Source organism: Schistocerca americana, chromosome 4 (assembly GCF_021461395.2).
Source record: "Schistocerca americana isolate TAMUIC-IGC-003095 chromosome 4, iqSchAmer2.1, whole genome shotgun sequence".
NCBI classification, from domain to species: domain Eukaryota; kingdom Metazoa; phylum Arthropoda; class Insecta; order Orthoptera; family Acrididae; genus Schistocerca; species Schistocerca americana.
This window is the reverse complement of record NC_060122.1, coordinates 203,891,742-203,906,666: the sequence shown is the minus strand read 5'-3', so window position 1 is coordinate 203,906,666 and position 14,925 is coordinate 203,891,742. Positions and strand designations below refer to the sequence as shown.

Here is a 14,925-nt window from a genome sequence, read left to right as displayed (position 1 = left end):
CATTTTGTCTTGCGTGTAAAACAGGAATTACTTTTGTGGTCGACCTGTAAGTTCTCATCCCTTATGTTTCGTGAGAGGATGAGGACGTACGCGTGAAAGGACACATACAGCATCAAAAGAGCTGAGTCGTGTAGAGAACAGTGGCAAGAGATTACGGAAGACGTGTGAATGACCGCATTTTCGGCATTTCTTTCCTCGTAGTCGTTGTAGTGGAAAGCTCCTATCGTAAACATCAGCAGCCGGAGTGTGCCGCCGACAGCTCAAGGCTCGCCCAGAGCGGGAGTCGCCGTTGCTGCTCAAACAGCCACGGCACAGCCGCCAGGCAGCTCTGCACTTGCACTAGGGACGTCGACCGGCTGAGGAGACGCAGCCGCAGAAATCAACAGTCCTGCTGCACCGCTCTCACCGCCACCCTGTCAACATTTCCTTTCAGAATCAGGCACCGAGGTAAGGACCATTTTGCAAGGCATCCCGTGGTCAAGTAACCTGTAACACAAATGGTTTTACAAGCAAGGCATTCGCAGGTGGTGAAGGTTGCCATGAATGAAAAGGCCACTGCTAGCCTGTAAACTTGTTTTAAATTACCATACGACCTCGTAACGGACGCATATTCAGCTGTAACTTACATATTTAAGGATTGAAATATCATTATAAACCGTACTGCAATTTTTGTACGGTTATAGTTGATTATTTGAAGACTTAAACACCCAGAAATTGTTCCATTAATCCATTGTAAGGTGAACCCAAGTCCTTAGTTAAGGCGTTTCCATTCTGAGAATACTGTCTTTATCTAAACAATAAATAAATAAATAAATAAAACTGGACGAACGAAATCTAGCTCAGAAATTGATAATGAGCTTAATGCAATATCGTCTAAGATTGTTGCCGGGTACATAGAATCGATATCAGGCCCATTCACTGCGTGTGCCAGTGTCTGTAAGAAAATGGAACTGTACTGTAAGCTAAAACCAACTTTCAAAAATTTATCTAATAGTATAGTTAACGGTGGACATTGTGCAAGACAGTAGTTACAATTGCCTAGGGAAGAAGGAAATGAGGAAACTGAATGTACGAATTCTGACTGATTCATTTTAAGATCTGTTGATGGTAAATTGTTTCAACACAAGAAACTGATTGTGCAGGCGGACAAAAGTAAAACAGCAGTAGTAATTTAGAATCTGATGACATAAGTAAAGCACCAAAATATTTCGAACTGAATAACACAACAAAATGTGGAAAGGATTTTACAGCAAAATATGTAGCAAATACAAAAAAAAGTTTTCATTACATATAAATTATTTCCTAGCAAATTTTTACAGTGTGTTAAATACGCATCTGAGTGCATCTACATTACGTTGAAGAGTAAACCTCCACAAATCTTACCCGTTACGCCGAATAGTGATCGCAATTTGGGGAGGTGGGCTATGAGACTGAAAGGTCACTTGCCGGCTATTTGGATAATCATTTCTGGCATCCACTTAATTTAACATTAAAATTGGAACCAACTTATTATAAACTGACAGGATTTATCCGCTGCAACTGGGACACGTGTGATGACAATGATGGTAAAAACAATACTCCATTATAGCAACAGATCAGGTTAAAAAAATTATTGCCGAGAATCTACACACTTTCTGCCATTGACCATCAATGAAGGTAAAGGAAGTATTGCTCTTATTAAAGATCGTCCTAACTTCTCATTATTTTCCATTTGAAAACGAATTTTGTTCGCTAGAGGAATGTTTGGCCATTGATCCACTACACGCCTTTATCTTGGCTAACCCTTTCGTGACATATTTTGAACGAGACCTCATGCAAAATTTCCTCAGCATGCTGGTAGGTTACTCCTATCGAACATATATATGGATGATGTGTTAAGTTTCTGTTGCACTTGAAAGGTAAGCATCAAAAAATAGAGTTTACCTTACAGCAGACAGAGGATAGCACTTCACTATTTTTGGACCTCTTACTGACTTTAAAGAGCCCGCATCTCGTGGTCGTGCGGTAGCGTTCTCGCTTCCCACGCCCGGGTTCCCGGGTTCGATTCCCGGCGGGGTCAGGGATTTACTCTGCCTCGTGATGGCTGGGTGATGTGTGATGTCCTTAGTTTAGTTAGGTTTAAGTAGTTCTAAGTTCTAGGGGACTGATGACCATAGATGTTAAGTCCCATAGTGCTCAGAGCCATTTGAACCATTTTTTCGACTTTAAAGAAATGAAAAGAAATCAGTTTTGACAGTTACAGAAAGTCTACAACGACAGACTTCGTTATTTATAATGGTTCATGCCACTTATTTATGTATGAACCAGCTGCACTTCGTGCTGTGCTGAATCGTATGAAATCCCCCTTTCAAAATAGTCCCAAAGTAAAGAATACACACTCATATACTATGCTGATTATCAAAATGGGTATAAAGCAGAATTTACTACCAGTAAAGTCCATTCGAACAGGCTTCGGAAAGCCCAATTGTACCGACCTACGGCCGTGTCGTCTTCAGCCTGGATGTGGGCATCGAAGCGCACTTGGTCATCACATCGCTCTCCCGACAGTTGTCACTTCCCGCGATTGGAGCCACTACTACTTAATCAAGTAGCTCCTCAACTGGCATCACAAGGGCTGAGTGCAAACTTTATGGCAACAGCACTGGGCAGACCCGGTCAGTCATCCATCCAACTTCCAGCGCAGTCTGACAGCACATAACTTCGCTGATCTGACGAGAACTGGTGTTACCAGTGTGGCAAGGCCGTTCGCTGTTATCACTGAGAGTACATTGGGGATGCTCTAACACTTCAACAAGCTAATCAGACAAAAGAAGTGGTACTTTTTAGTAAAGTAGTAGATACTTGTAGGAATAAATACATCTGGTTAACGTGTGCTTAATAAATCCGCTGTATTCTTGGCGTAATATAACAGTTCAAACGGACGATGAAAGTCAAACCGGCAAGTTTGTTAAAAATTATTCGCACAGACTTCCAGTTTGCGCTGGGCAGGGAAGCAATGACATGTGCAGTAGGCACCTCATAAAAGAGCCTGGTGAGCGAGAGGCAACCAATCTTACAGTTCACTCCGTTCTGCTACACGCTGGTCCTTGAACTGGTTATGTTTTCAGAGTTTCATTTACAGCTCCACTGCTGAATGGTAAAATTCAAGAAACGAAGTGATGCAGAAATCGCATCCACGTTAAAAGTAGGAAACCGAAGAGAAAATCCTACCATTGATGTTGTTTTAAATGAATAAAACTTAGCTTGTATATTATTGAAATCACATATTTCAATAGATGCATGCATAAACCAGTATTGATAAATTATTGATACGGCAGTTGCCGATACTATGTACACAAATGGAAAATTTGACTGACATTACTTCGGAAATCGGAAATTTGTGGTAAGGACTATGGGACCAAACTGCTGAGGTCATCGGTCCCTAGGCTTACGCACTACTTAATCTAACTTAAATTAGCTTACACAGAGGACAACACGTACACACCCGTGCCTGAGGAAGGACTCGAATCTCTGACGAGGGGGCATTATTTCGGAAGCGTCAGTTAATTTGATATATTTACGTCGTTTGAACCTGTTCAGGTCAGACACAGTTATAATTTATACATAGCCCCATTCATGGAAATGTTTTTAGAACAGCGCATACTGTACTCTCCTGTCCAGATCAGGTCACTCTACACGCAGTCACATTCCTGCCGCCAGCATTCTTGCAGCTGCTGACAGTGGATATAACTGACAAGGGTTTTACTTGGCCTAAGCACACGATATACAAGCAAGAAGTGTAAATCATGGGTGTACACACCACACAATAATAAGAAAATCGACCATGTCCTTACAGAAGAAGAAGCCCAACCTCCACCCCTCCCTCCCCCCGCACCCATCGACTGCCCCCCCCCCCCCCCGGCACACATCCATCCCCAACGCACGCACAACCCCAACCCCTGCATACCAAACTGGCGATCCTTTGATTTCCCAGAATGCGTCTCAAAACCTTCCTTTCGAAATTCTATCTTACTATTATATAATCAATCTGAAATATTCCGGTATCTCCAGGTCTCTTTCACCTGGACACCTTCCCTCATGATTGTTAAACCAAGTATTAGCGATGATTAAATTACGCTCTGTGAAAAATTGTAGCAGGCAGCTTACTCTTTCATTCCTTTCCCAGAATCCAAATTCACTTGTAACTATCCCTTATCTTTCTTTTCCTGCTACCGAAATCCGGCATCCCATCGCAATTAAATTTTCGTCTCCGTTAACAACAGGAATAATTTATTTGATCTCATACATTTCTTCAGTCTCTTCATCATTTCCGGAGCTACTTAGCATATAAACATGTACTACGGTGTAGTTCAAATGGTTCAAATGGCTCTGAGCACTATGGGACTTTACATCTGTGGTCATCAGTCCCCTAGAACTTAGAACTACTTAAACCTAACTAACCTAAGGACATCACACACATCCATGCCCGAGGCAGGATTCGAACCTGTGACCGTAGCGGTCGCGCGGTTCTAGACTGAAGCACGTAGAACCGCTCGGCCAGTCCGGCCGACTACGGTGTGATGTATTGGCTAATCTAGTAAGTTCAATATTCTGTTCACAGTAGTTTACCCGCATTCTTATTTTATTATTCATTATTAAACCTTCGTCTGCGTTAGCCCTATTTCATTTTGTATTCATAATCCTGTATTCATTCAACCAGACGTCAGAAGTCCTGTTCCTCCTGCCACCAGAATTTACTAATTCCAGCTACATCTAACTTTAACCTACCCACTTCCATTTTTAAATTTTCTAACCTCGTGCACGATATCGTAACTTTTATCTTCGTAGGAAAATATACAGTATACGAAAGTATACTTCTTGTAGTTGGGATTCACAGTCATACAAAACTTTTTGAAGGACATCATGTTTACGACAGTGACTGTTATACGTTTTTATTACACTATTGCAATTTCGTAGCCATAATATCATCACTTCATAATGGCCTAAGGCTGAAATTGTAATAGTGTAATAAAAAACTTAAACAGTCACTGGCGTTCAAAAATGTATGGAAGTGATTCCGTGACACCTTTTACACTGACAACTTTAGTTCCTTTCATCATGAATGCCACGACTACCACACGACGTTACTTTTATTCACAGCAGGCTCTGGTCCAGGGTTCGGTCCTGATCCTGCAAGAGGACGAACTCGTAGTTAGTTGCAGTCGTCCTCACACCTCCCTATCACAGATTTAACTTGCTGTCACTCAGAATTTTAATTTGGCACAGACAATTATGATTTTGATAATATCTACAATAAAATATACAATAAGTTTTCACATAATGGTAGTAGTTAGCTTGTGCCTGATAGTGATTAGATTATCGATTTAGCATTGGGACGGTAGGGAGCTAGCATCTTACAGTGCTAAGGTGCTGAGCATTAAGAAAATAATCCTTTTAACCTATTTATTTATTTCGGAGGCCAAATTTATTATCAATGAGATGAGCAATACTTTTCCGACGCAGATGCCATGTTCAATGCAAACTGTTATGAATCATTAATCTCATGGAAACAGCCCAAATAAAAAACTGGACTTACTCTGCCTATAATGGCAGAGAGAATTTCTTCTTTTAAAACAAACCAAACCAGCTCCTTGAGCTCTATAAACACTGGAAATTCGGCCCAGGCATAGTTACTGGGTCCAACAATACTTTGGGCTAGTTTGAAATCAATATTACAAACACCACAAAGTGCATAAACCTTAAACATTAAAACAATAAGACTACCAAGATAAAAGAATATACAACTTCTATACAGGGTTTATATTAAGAAAGTGTGCATTAGCCAACTGACAAGCATAAACAGTTATTCATTAGAAAAAATCGAAAGAAAATACAGGCACGGAACACATGCGTTAACAAAAGAATGATGACTGGCTTAAGCTCAGCCCCTGGTCGGAACGGTTTCTCTATTCATTTCATATTGTAGAACATACACACAAAAAATGAATTAAATTTACATAACATGTAATTGGAAAATAGCACTCGGGCCTGCAGCCACGACAGGGAAAATGAGTCCGTTTGATCCGCAGATACTTGCTGTTAAAAGAGTAGAATTTACATAACAAAATAAATTACTGCGCACAATGGGCATTTTAATATTAACTGACGATGTAAAACATTAAAGATCCCTAAATCCGGAGAGGACACGCACCAGCAGTGCAGGTGAATGTGTATCTTACTAGATCAAAGTAAATGACAGTGAAAAAAAATGATAATATTCTCTCGGTCTTAAAAATGCGTCTAATGGATTAAAATCCATAAATTTTCGGCCGGGTGCTTTTCGGCCATTGTCAGTTGGTGTCTGTCTTTTGGTTGCTGCTACCACCGTCACATGGCGCCCCTGCCTTCTGTGACGTTACTAGTGATCCCTGCAATGTCACATAAGGTAATGTTTTCTTTGCGCGCTCGCTTGAATCTTCCGATGGCCGAGACCCAAGCCAAGTTTAGCTACCGGCCGCCGTCTTTATTGAGGGTGTTCTCCGTGTTCTCACAAACTTTTGCCTCGATCGCTACATTTAGAACGATATCCCAAAAAAGTGCTGTGTAGAACACGAGAGATGTTTCCGCCTTCGGTACTTTGAGAAATCAGCGAGACGAACGAGATAAACATCTCAGTAAAGACGGCTGCCTGCTGTTAAGAACGGCCTGGGAACCTGTCATCGGAAGGCTAAAGTGGGCGAGCGACAAAAACATTACCTTATACGCGCTGGAGCGAGCACTAGCGACGTTACAGAAGGGAGTGCGGCTGTGAACGAGCTGTAGCAACAACCAAAAGGCAGTCACCATTTGACAATGGCTGAGGAGCACTCGGCCGAAAGCTTGCGGATTTTAAACCATTTGACTCCGCTGGAAGCTCGAGAGAATTTTATCCGTACATATCCCCACGTATTCGCAGAAAAAAAGAAACCTAAACCTAAACGACAAATCCTTCTAGATCAGGATTAACAGACGATAATTTAAAATAATTTATAGATAATTTAAAGGTACTAAACACAGAAAATGCACATCGGTAGTGTGGGTGAAAGCAAGTCTTTCTAGGCCATGTACTTCCAAACAGAGCTAAGTAAAATGGAAGCCCTCTTACAAACGCATAAATATTTCGGGCTCGTTCTTATTACTGGAGTGCTGATCCACATTAAGGACTCCGACCAAAACAACGGCCAGTATTATAAGACGAATAAGAGCGAGAACATCAGACACAAGAACAAAGGTTTTCATGTATTGCCCCAGACACTTAACCACACACAAGAACTGCTCAATGTTATTCCTGCGCCATGCCTAGGAGTATTAAGGACGGTGTTTGTTTATAGCCACCATTTAAGTCAGCAGGAAGTAGGTCTAGTCCAACTCTAGATTATGGCCCGCTAGGGCGCATGCAGTCTTCAATCACTGGTTTGATGTGGTCCGCCACACATTCCTCTCCTTGTGCTGCTCCTGCGACAACCTCTTCATCTCAGAGTGACACAGGCATCCTCCGTCCTCAATTATTTGCTAGATGTATTCCAATCCATGTGTTCCTCTACAGTTTTACCTTCTATATCTCCCTCTAGTACCATGGAAGTTATTCCCTATTGCCCTAATAGATGTCCTATAATACTGTTCCTTCTTCTTGTTAGTGTTTTCCATATATTTCTTTCCTCTCCGATTCTGCTCAGAACCTCATCATTCCTTACGTTATCAGTCCACCTAACTTTCAACATTCATCTGTAGCGCTGCATATCAAATTCCTCGATTCTCTTCTGTTCGGGTTTTCCCACAGTCCGTGTTTCAGTACTGCACAATGCAGTACTCAAATTGTATATTCTCAGGAATTTCTTCCTCAAATTAAGACCCTATGTCTGATGCAAGTAGACTTCTTTTGGCCAGGAATGTCCCTTTTGTCAGTGCTAGTTTGCTTTGGGTGTTCTCCTTGCTCCGTCCATCACGAGTTATTTTGCTGCCTACGTAGCAGAACTCTGTAAACTGGCTACTTCGTCAACGGTATCCCGATGTTAAGTTTCTCGCTGTTCTGATTTCTGCTACTTGTCATTGCTTTCGTCATCCTTCGTTTTCTCAGACGAGATCCTGTACCCATTAACTTCTTCATTCCATTCAACAGATCCCGAAATTCGTCTTCACTTTGACTCACGATAGCAATGTCATCAGTGACTCTTATTATTGATATCCTTTCATCTTGAATTTTAATTTCACTGTTGAATCTTTCTTTTTATTTTCACCACTGCTTCTTCTATGTGCAGGTTGAACAGTAGGGCGAAAGGCTATGTCCCTATCTTACACCTTCACTTAGTTTTCGGTGTTCCATTCCTATTATTATTCCCTCTAGACTACTGTATATGTTATAATGTTCAAATGTGTGTGAAATCTTATGAGACTTAACTGCTGAGGTCATCACTCTCTAAGCTTACACACTACTTAACCTAAATTATCCTAAGGGCAAACACACACACCCATGCCCGAGGGAGGACTCGAACATCCACCGGGACCAACAACGCAGTTCATGACTGTAGCGTCTAGACCGCTTGGCTAATCACACGCAGCTACATGTTATACATTAATCGTCTCTCCCTACCACTTTCCGCAACTTTTCTCAGAATTTCGAATACCTTGCACCATTTTACATCGCCGAAAGCTTTTCCCAAGTCGACAAATCCTATGATCGGGCCTTGATTTTTCTTTAGTCTTGCATCTGTTATCAGCCGCAACATAAGAACTGCCTCACTTGTGCCTTTACCTTTCCTAAAGCCAAACTGATCATCTAATATATCGTCAGTTTTCTTTTTTATTCTTCTGTATATCATTATTGTCAGCAACGTGGATGCATGAACTGTTAAGCTGCTTGTACGGTAATTTTCGCACATGTCAGTTGTTGCTGCCTTCGGATTTCTGTAGAAGATGTTTCCCGGAAAAATGATGATATATAGCCAGTCTCATACACTCTACAAGCCAACGTCAATAATCGTTTTTTTGCCACTTTACTCAATGATTTTAGAAATTCTGATGCTATGTTATCTGTCCCTACTGTCCTATTTGCTTTTAAGTCTTCCAAAGTTCTTGTTTTGACTTTTCTACATGCTGAGTCAGACCTTCCAACAATCATTTCTTTTTCGATTTCTACACATTTTTAATACAGCCATTTCGTCTTAGTTTCCCTGCACTTCCTATTTGTTACACATCATTTTTACATCCAGCAACTGAAGTATTTTTGTGTTATCCATTGTTTCTTCGCTGTTAGCTTTTTTATACCTATGGTTTTCTTTCCAGTTTCTGTGATTGGCCTTTTTAGCTAAACTGTTCAGCTAAACTGCCTGCTGAGATATTTGTTATCGCACTATCTAACCGTAGAGAACTTCAAGCGTATCTCTTCATTCCTTAGTTCTCCCGTCTCTCACTCCTTCGCACGTGAGTTGCGTATATACATAAAACTTGCTCGAGGTGCCATGGAAACGGTAACTAGGTAACTAAACACAAAGACGTTCCGGAAGAAAAGGTATCGATATGAATGTGGGCATCACTCAATCATAATATCTAGGGAATTGTATTCCAGATTAATAGCATCTGAAAAGCTTTCATACAGAAATTAAGAAATGCCAGCGTCATGATATTAAGTTTTGGAACTATAAACTATCATAATTTCGATAACATCACAATTTACACAATATAAAACCGAAGTGTGCACTCAGCATTACCAGTATTCCACAAAGTATTATGCGAGCATTAAAATGACAGGAATGCTCGTTCTCTCACTCGTTTTCGCCTATATCTGGAAAATTAGTCTTTGCTTAATTTTTTCTCTCATGAAATGCTGTTTCCCTTTCTGACCTTCCCTTTAAAATTTCCTATGGTTTATCGATTCTAGCTGAAGTCTCATGAACCGTGTCGAATATATTGTTGACAGTACGCATGGCCAGCCTGTGAATGAGGCCACTTGGATGGAACGTTCAGTGGCCCGGCCGAAAGCACAACTATGTTGCCTGGTGCAGCTAAAATGCATCTACTGTATACCGATATCAAGTTACTCCAGATATGCTGTTTGCTACAGTAGTCTGGTCTGGTTGTGTGCAGCAGAATATTAGTATCCATATTTCTTTTATAATTTTTGCCAAAAAATGTTCAATTAACTGAAAACTAGTTTCAATTTTACGTAAGAATAATGTACTTTTTGGGATTTTATTAGTTTGTCTAAAAACAAATCTTACGAAGGGTGATATATATTCGGTACATACAGGTTAAAGCTGCTTTTATCTGAAACGCAGTGACAACAGGATGCTAATTTACATTAACATTCCCTCTTTCATATGCCTCTTCACAACATGTCCCTCCTCCCCCTACTTCCTCACGCACTCAGCGTCTCCCACCTCACACCGTCTAACTCTTCTACCTGCCTTTCACATCCCCTTCCATTTTCATCTACTCTCCTTTATCCATCTATGTATCCCTTCTCTGTCCATATTCTCTTCCTCACTGTCTCCATCCATCGCCTCCTCATTCTCTCTGTCAATCTCTTTCACCACCCATCTCCTGTACCGCGTGTCTTCCTCTTCCTGCTGTCAATCTCCTCTACTCCTTCTCTCTGTCCAGATCTTCATCCCCCTCTTTCCGCCTATCTCCTAACTTCTCCCACTCTCTCCCCAACTCCTCCTCCCCTATATCTGTCCAATTTCTTCTCACTCTGAAAAAATGCTCTTACCCCTCTCTAACTCCTTCCACCCCATATCGTCCTGTCCATCTCCTCTTACTCAGTCTCAGTCTGTCCATCTCATCTTCTCCCTAAGTTCACCTCCTCCTACGGCACCCACGCCCAATGGGTGTTAGGTGGTTTTTAGCCCGCCCGCCCGCCCGCCCCCCCCCCCCCCACTCCCACTCCTACCTGTATTTCTTCCCAGACTATAATTGTTATGTGCACCAAATTTGTTTGAAACAGATCCATTGCATTAGGAGGGGGAGTGGAGCATACGTAAATACGTGTGTCCTCGGAGTCTTTCGCACCGGACGGCCGGGGTGGTCGAGCGGTTGTAGGCGCTTCAGTCAGGAACCGCGCGACCGCTACGGTCGCAGGTCCGAATCCTGCCGCGGGCATGGATATGTGTGATGTCCTTAGGTTAGTTAGGTTTAAGTAGTTCTAAGTTCTAGGGGACTGATGATCTCGGAAGTTAAGTCCCATAGTGCTCAGAGCCATTTGAACCATTTCTTTCGCACCAGCATGCTGAACACACACACACACACACACACACACACACACACACACACACACACACACACACACACACACACATCCATTTTAAACACATATGCAAGGTGTCCAACCAAAGAGTCGTTACGCGTCTCAGCAGATGTCTCTGAATGTCTCGGAAGCTATTTGCAATTTCGTGTTCGTACTGTGTAGCTGATATCAGTGCAAACAAATATTGCTCAACGTGTCTTTTCATGCGACGTCCAGTGGGGACAGAAAGCGTCTGTTTATTCCCCATTATGAAAAAAAAAGATTTTTCAGGTGCTTTTACCACCCTACTCGAAAGGGCTGTCCCAAATGAGTCCTGTACGTCATTCGTTTTACTTTTATGTAAGGACGTAAAACGCGAAGAATATCCAGAACTCCAGCAACGACTGAGCAGGCTGCCGCCACGCAGCATCGCTGCTCGTTAGCTGTTGGAGTACTGGATAGTCTTCATGTTTTAATACGCCTGTTAGTAACTGTCGGTGAAACTAATATCGCACTACACTAATTTGGAACCGCTCTATCAAATAATAATACTTTCCCTTTTTTTTAAAAAAAAAAACGTTTTTTTCCTAACAGGGAGGTAGCCAACGCTTTCGGTCAACGTTGGGAGTCGCGTGAAAGACGTGATGGGCAGTATATGTCTGCGGTGACTCAAGCTACAAAATGCAAACACTCTTAGAAGGGATATCCCTTACATATATAGTCAAAGGCTATTATACATTTGATCAAGGAAATATCATTCGTCTAATGTTAGGTCTACGATGCTAATTTAGGTGTACGATACTAAATAATAAAATAAGTTACCGTTATTATACAATTATCTACGACACATAATGATATCAGTTATTTATTGCTAGTAGTATCATATATAATACAGTTTATTCAGCTTTCCAGCTGCCAAAAACAAAACTTTTTGTATTTTTCCGATTTTTTTTTAAATTTCAGTTTAAAAACTTTATCTCATATTGTACTTTTATCAGTGATCTTGTTAAACGTTGTAGGAGACATGTTAAGACACGTATATTTAATACTGTTGTTCCAACTATTAACCTCACATTTTTTGCGTGTTTCTTTCATGATGCGGTAAGACTTTATCACATAATAAAACCTTTTCAGGTAGACTAACAGAGAAAGAGAACTAACTGAAGATAATCTCTAAAATGCTGAAACGTGTATAGATATAAGATAAATAAATTATTGTATCTTGATACAGGGGGCTAGTCTCACTTTTTCTTTGCAGATGCAGAAGGAAGACTGTATCAAACAGATGATTATTAAACTCAAATGAAGTGGCTGTGGAAGGTAGCTACTACATTTATCATATACTGTGCTGATCTTTTCAGGTATCTACTACAGGTTACAGACGTCTGTGACAGCAATATGGCATTCAACGCAAGTGTGGACTCGCAGTTGACGCAACACATGCTGTTCGGATGGGTGGACCACCTGTCGTTCGCACTCATGCTGGGCCTTTCCGCAGCCATCGGTGTTTATTTTGGCGTGTTTGGTCGCTCCAAGAATACTGCACAAGTGGACTACCTGCACGGCGGAAAACGCATGAGGGTATTACCCGTCGCAGTGTCACAAGTATCTAGGTGAGAGATGTTACTGTGTATGAGAAATTTATCCCATCCTTTTATGCCCCGTCTTTCTGTTGGCAACTGCTGTCGTCACCGTTGAAGTCTTCCGGCAACTTCTTCAGTATCGTCTTCGGATCCAGACCAGAAAATTATAGCAGTCAGCTGTGTGACGACGAAGCTGGTTCCTTATTTTCTGTTTACCACTAATCCTTAGATAAGCTTCCATTGTTCATGTTAATGGAACAAAACACGGGTTGTTCAGAAAATGTCGATACAAACTTCTAGGACCTGTAGAGGGAATGAGTAGCTAATATGAAACTTCCTCGTACGTAAAAACTGAGGGCCGGACCAGAACTCGAACTCGGGACCTTTGCCCGCCGTGGGCAAGTATTCTGCCGACTGAGCTACCCAAGCACGATTCACGACCCCTCCTCACAGCTTTAGTTCCGCCAGTACCTCGTCTCCTATCTTACAAACTGCACAGAAGCTCTCCTGCGAAACTTGCAGAACTAGCACTCCTGCAAGAAAGGATATCGCTGAGACATGGCTTATGCTGGGAATGTAGGAGAAGGGCGTAGGTTACCATCAGTCAGAAAGACTTCCAAAAGTTAGTAATATAATATTTATTACACATGAAGAAATACTCAAATGATGTTTTTTCTAGTGAAATGTCCTACATAATTAGACGTTGAAATTATCACAAGTCCTCTAAAATACTGAAGTCCTGTCCTTGTTCCTCTGAGTGATGCCTACATAGGGTCCAGAGTTGGCCTACGATGTGTAAGGAGCCTAAGTCTCTGAGACGACGGACGAACACTGCAGCTTGTAGACTCGGGACACTGAAGAGATCTGTCCGCGTTAGATCAGGGCTACCGTGTTTAACGGGGCACCGACCAATCGCTATCCACAGACATGACGCCCATAGGTTGCCAGCTGCGACCTCTGTCGTACCTCGATATATTTCGTACTGACAGTCCATACATCTGCTGTGCCAGGAGTGTTCCGGGCGTGCCTTATCGGAAAAAAGGTTCAAATGTATGTGAAGTCCTAAGGGACCAAACTGCTGAGCACATCAATCCGTAGACTTAAACTCTACTCAAACTAATTTGAACTAACTTATGCTAAGAACAACACATAGTGACCCATACCCGAGGGAGGACTCGAACCTTTGGCGGTAGGGGCCACGCAATCCGTGACCTGGCGCCTCAAAAACAGCTGCCACTCCGCGTGGCGGCTTATCGACTGTGGTGCGGTACTCTCTGGGGTTGTCAGTACTGTCACCACTGATTAGCGATAGACCGGGGGACGTTTCTAGAATGCAGCGCGGTATATGCACATATTGAACTTCCTGACAGATTAAAACTGTGTGCTGGACCGAGACTCGAACTCAAGAGCTTTGCCTTTCGCGGGCATATGCCCTACCGACTGAGCTACCCAAGCACGACTCACGACACGTCATCGCAGCTTTCGTTCCGCCAGTACCTCGTCTCCTACCCTCTAAACTTCGAAGCAGCTCTCCTGCGAAACTTGGAAAACCGGTAGTCCTGTAAGAAAGGATATTGCAGAGACATGGCTTAGCAACAGCCTGAGGAATGGAGCCAGAACGAAACTTCCACTCCGCAGCGAAGTGTGTGCTGATACGCACTTATCATATCAGCACACACTCCGCTGCAGAGTGAAAATTTCACTAAGGACTACATAATATTCCGAGTAGCCTCTCATGTCCGGAAACGTACCGTCCCCCTTCTACGACGGTTTCATTTCGGATGTTTAACTCGTCCACTTCTGCTTGAGGAATTGAATTAGGTGAGGCGCAGTGTAGTTATATGATAACAATTCGAAAGGAAACATTTGTATTTGTTAATACTTAAACATTTCGCATTTATTTTATCCCATAACAACAAAAAAATCGATGATACTGTATGTATGTAACAGTACTGATGCATCACAACATCAGGTGACCGTCATTCTGTCTACCCTGTAGCATACCAAGACAAGCAACTCTTCCCTCAGCAGAAGTGGAAGCGTTATTCATTTTAATTAAAACGTGAACAGTACGTTTCCGGACATGCCTTCATGTTCAAAATA

General features: G+C 42.1%; 1 protein-coding gene across 1 annotated transcript in view; it reads left to right on the top strand.

Moving 5' to 3' along the window:
* Positions 1-348: 348 nt before the first annotated feature.
* Positions 349-14,925, top strand: part of LOC124613178 (sodium-coupled monocarboxylate transporter 1-like) — a 95,697-nt gene continuing 81,120 nt past the window's right edge. The window contains exons 1-2 of the mRNA XM_047141817.1: positions 349-447; positions 12,601-12,852. Coding sequence (XP_046997773.1) covers positions 12,638-12,852 — 215 coding nt within the window. The 5' untranslated portion in view covers positions 349-447; positions 12,601-12,637. The remainder of the gene's footprint in view (positions 448-12,600; positions 12,853-14,925) is intronic.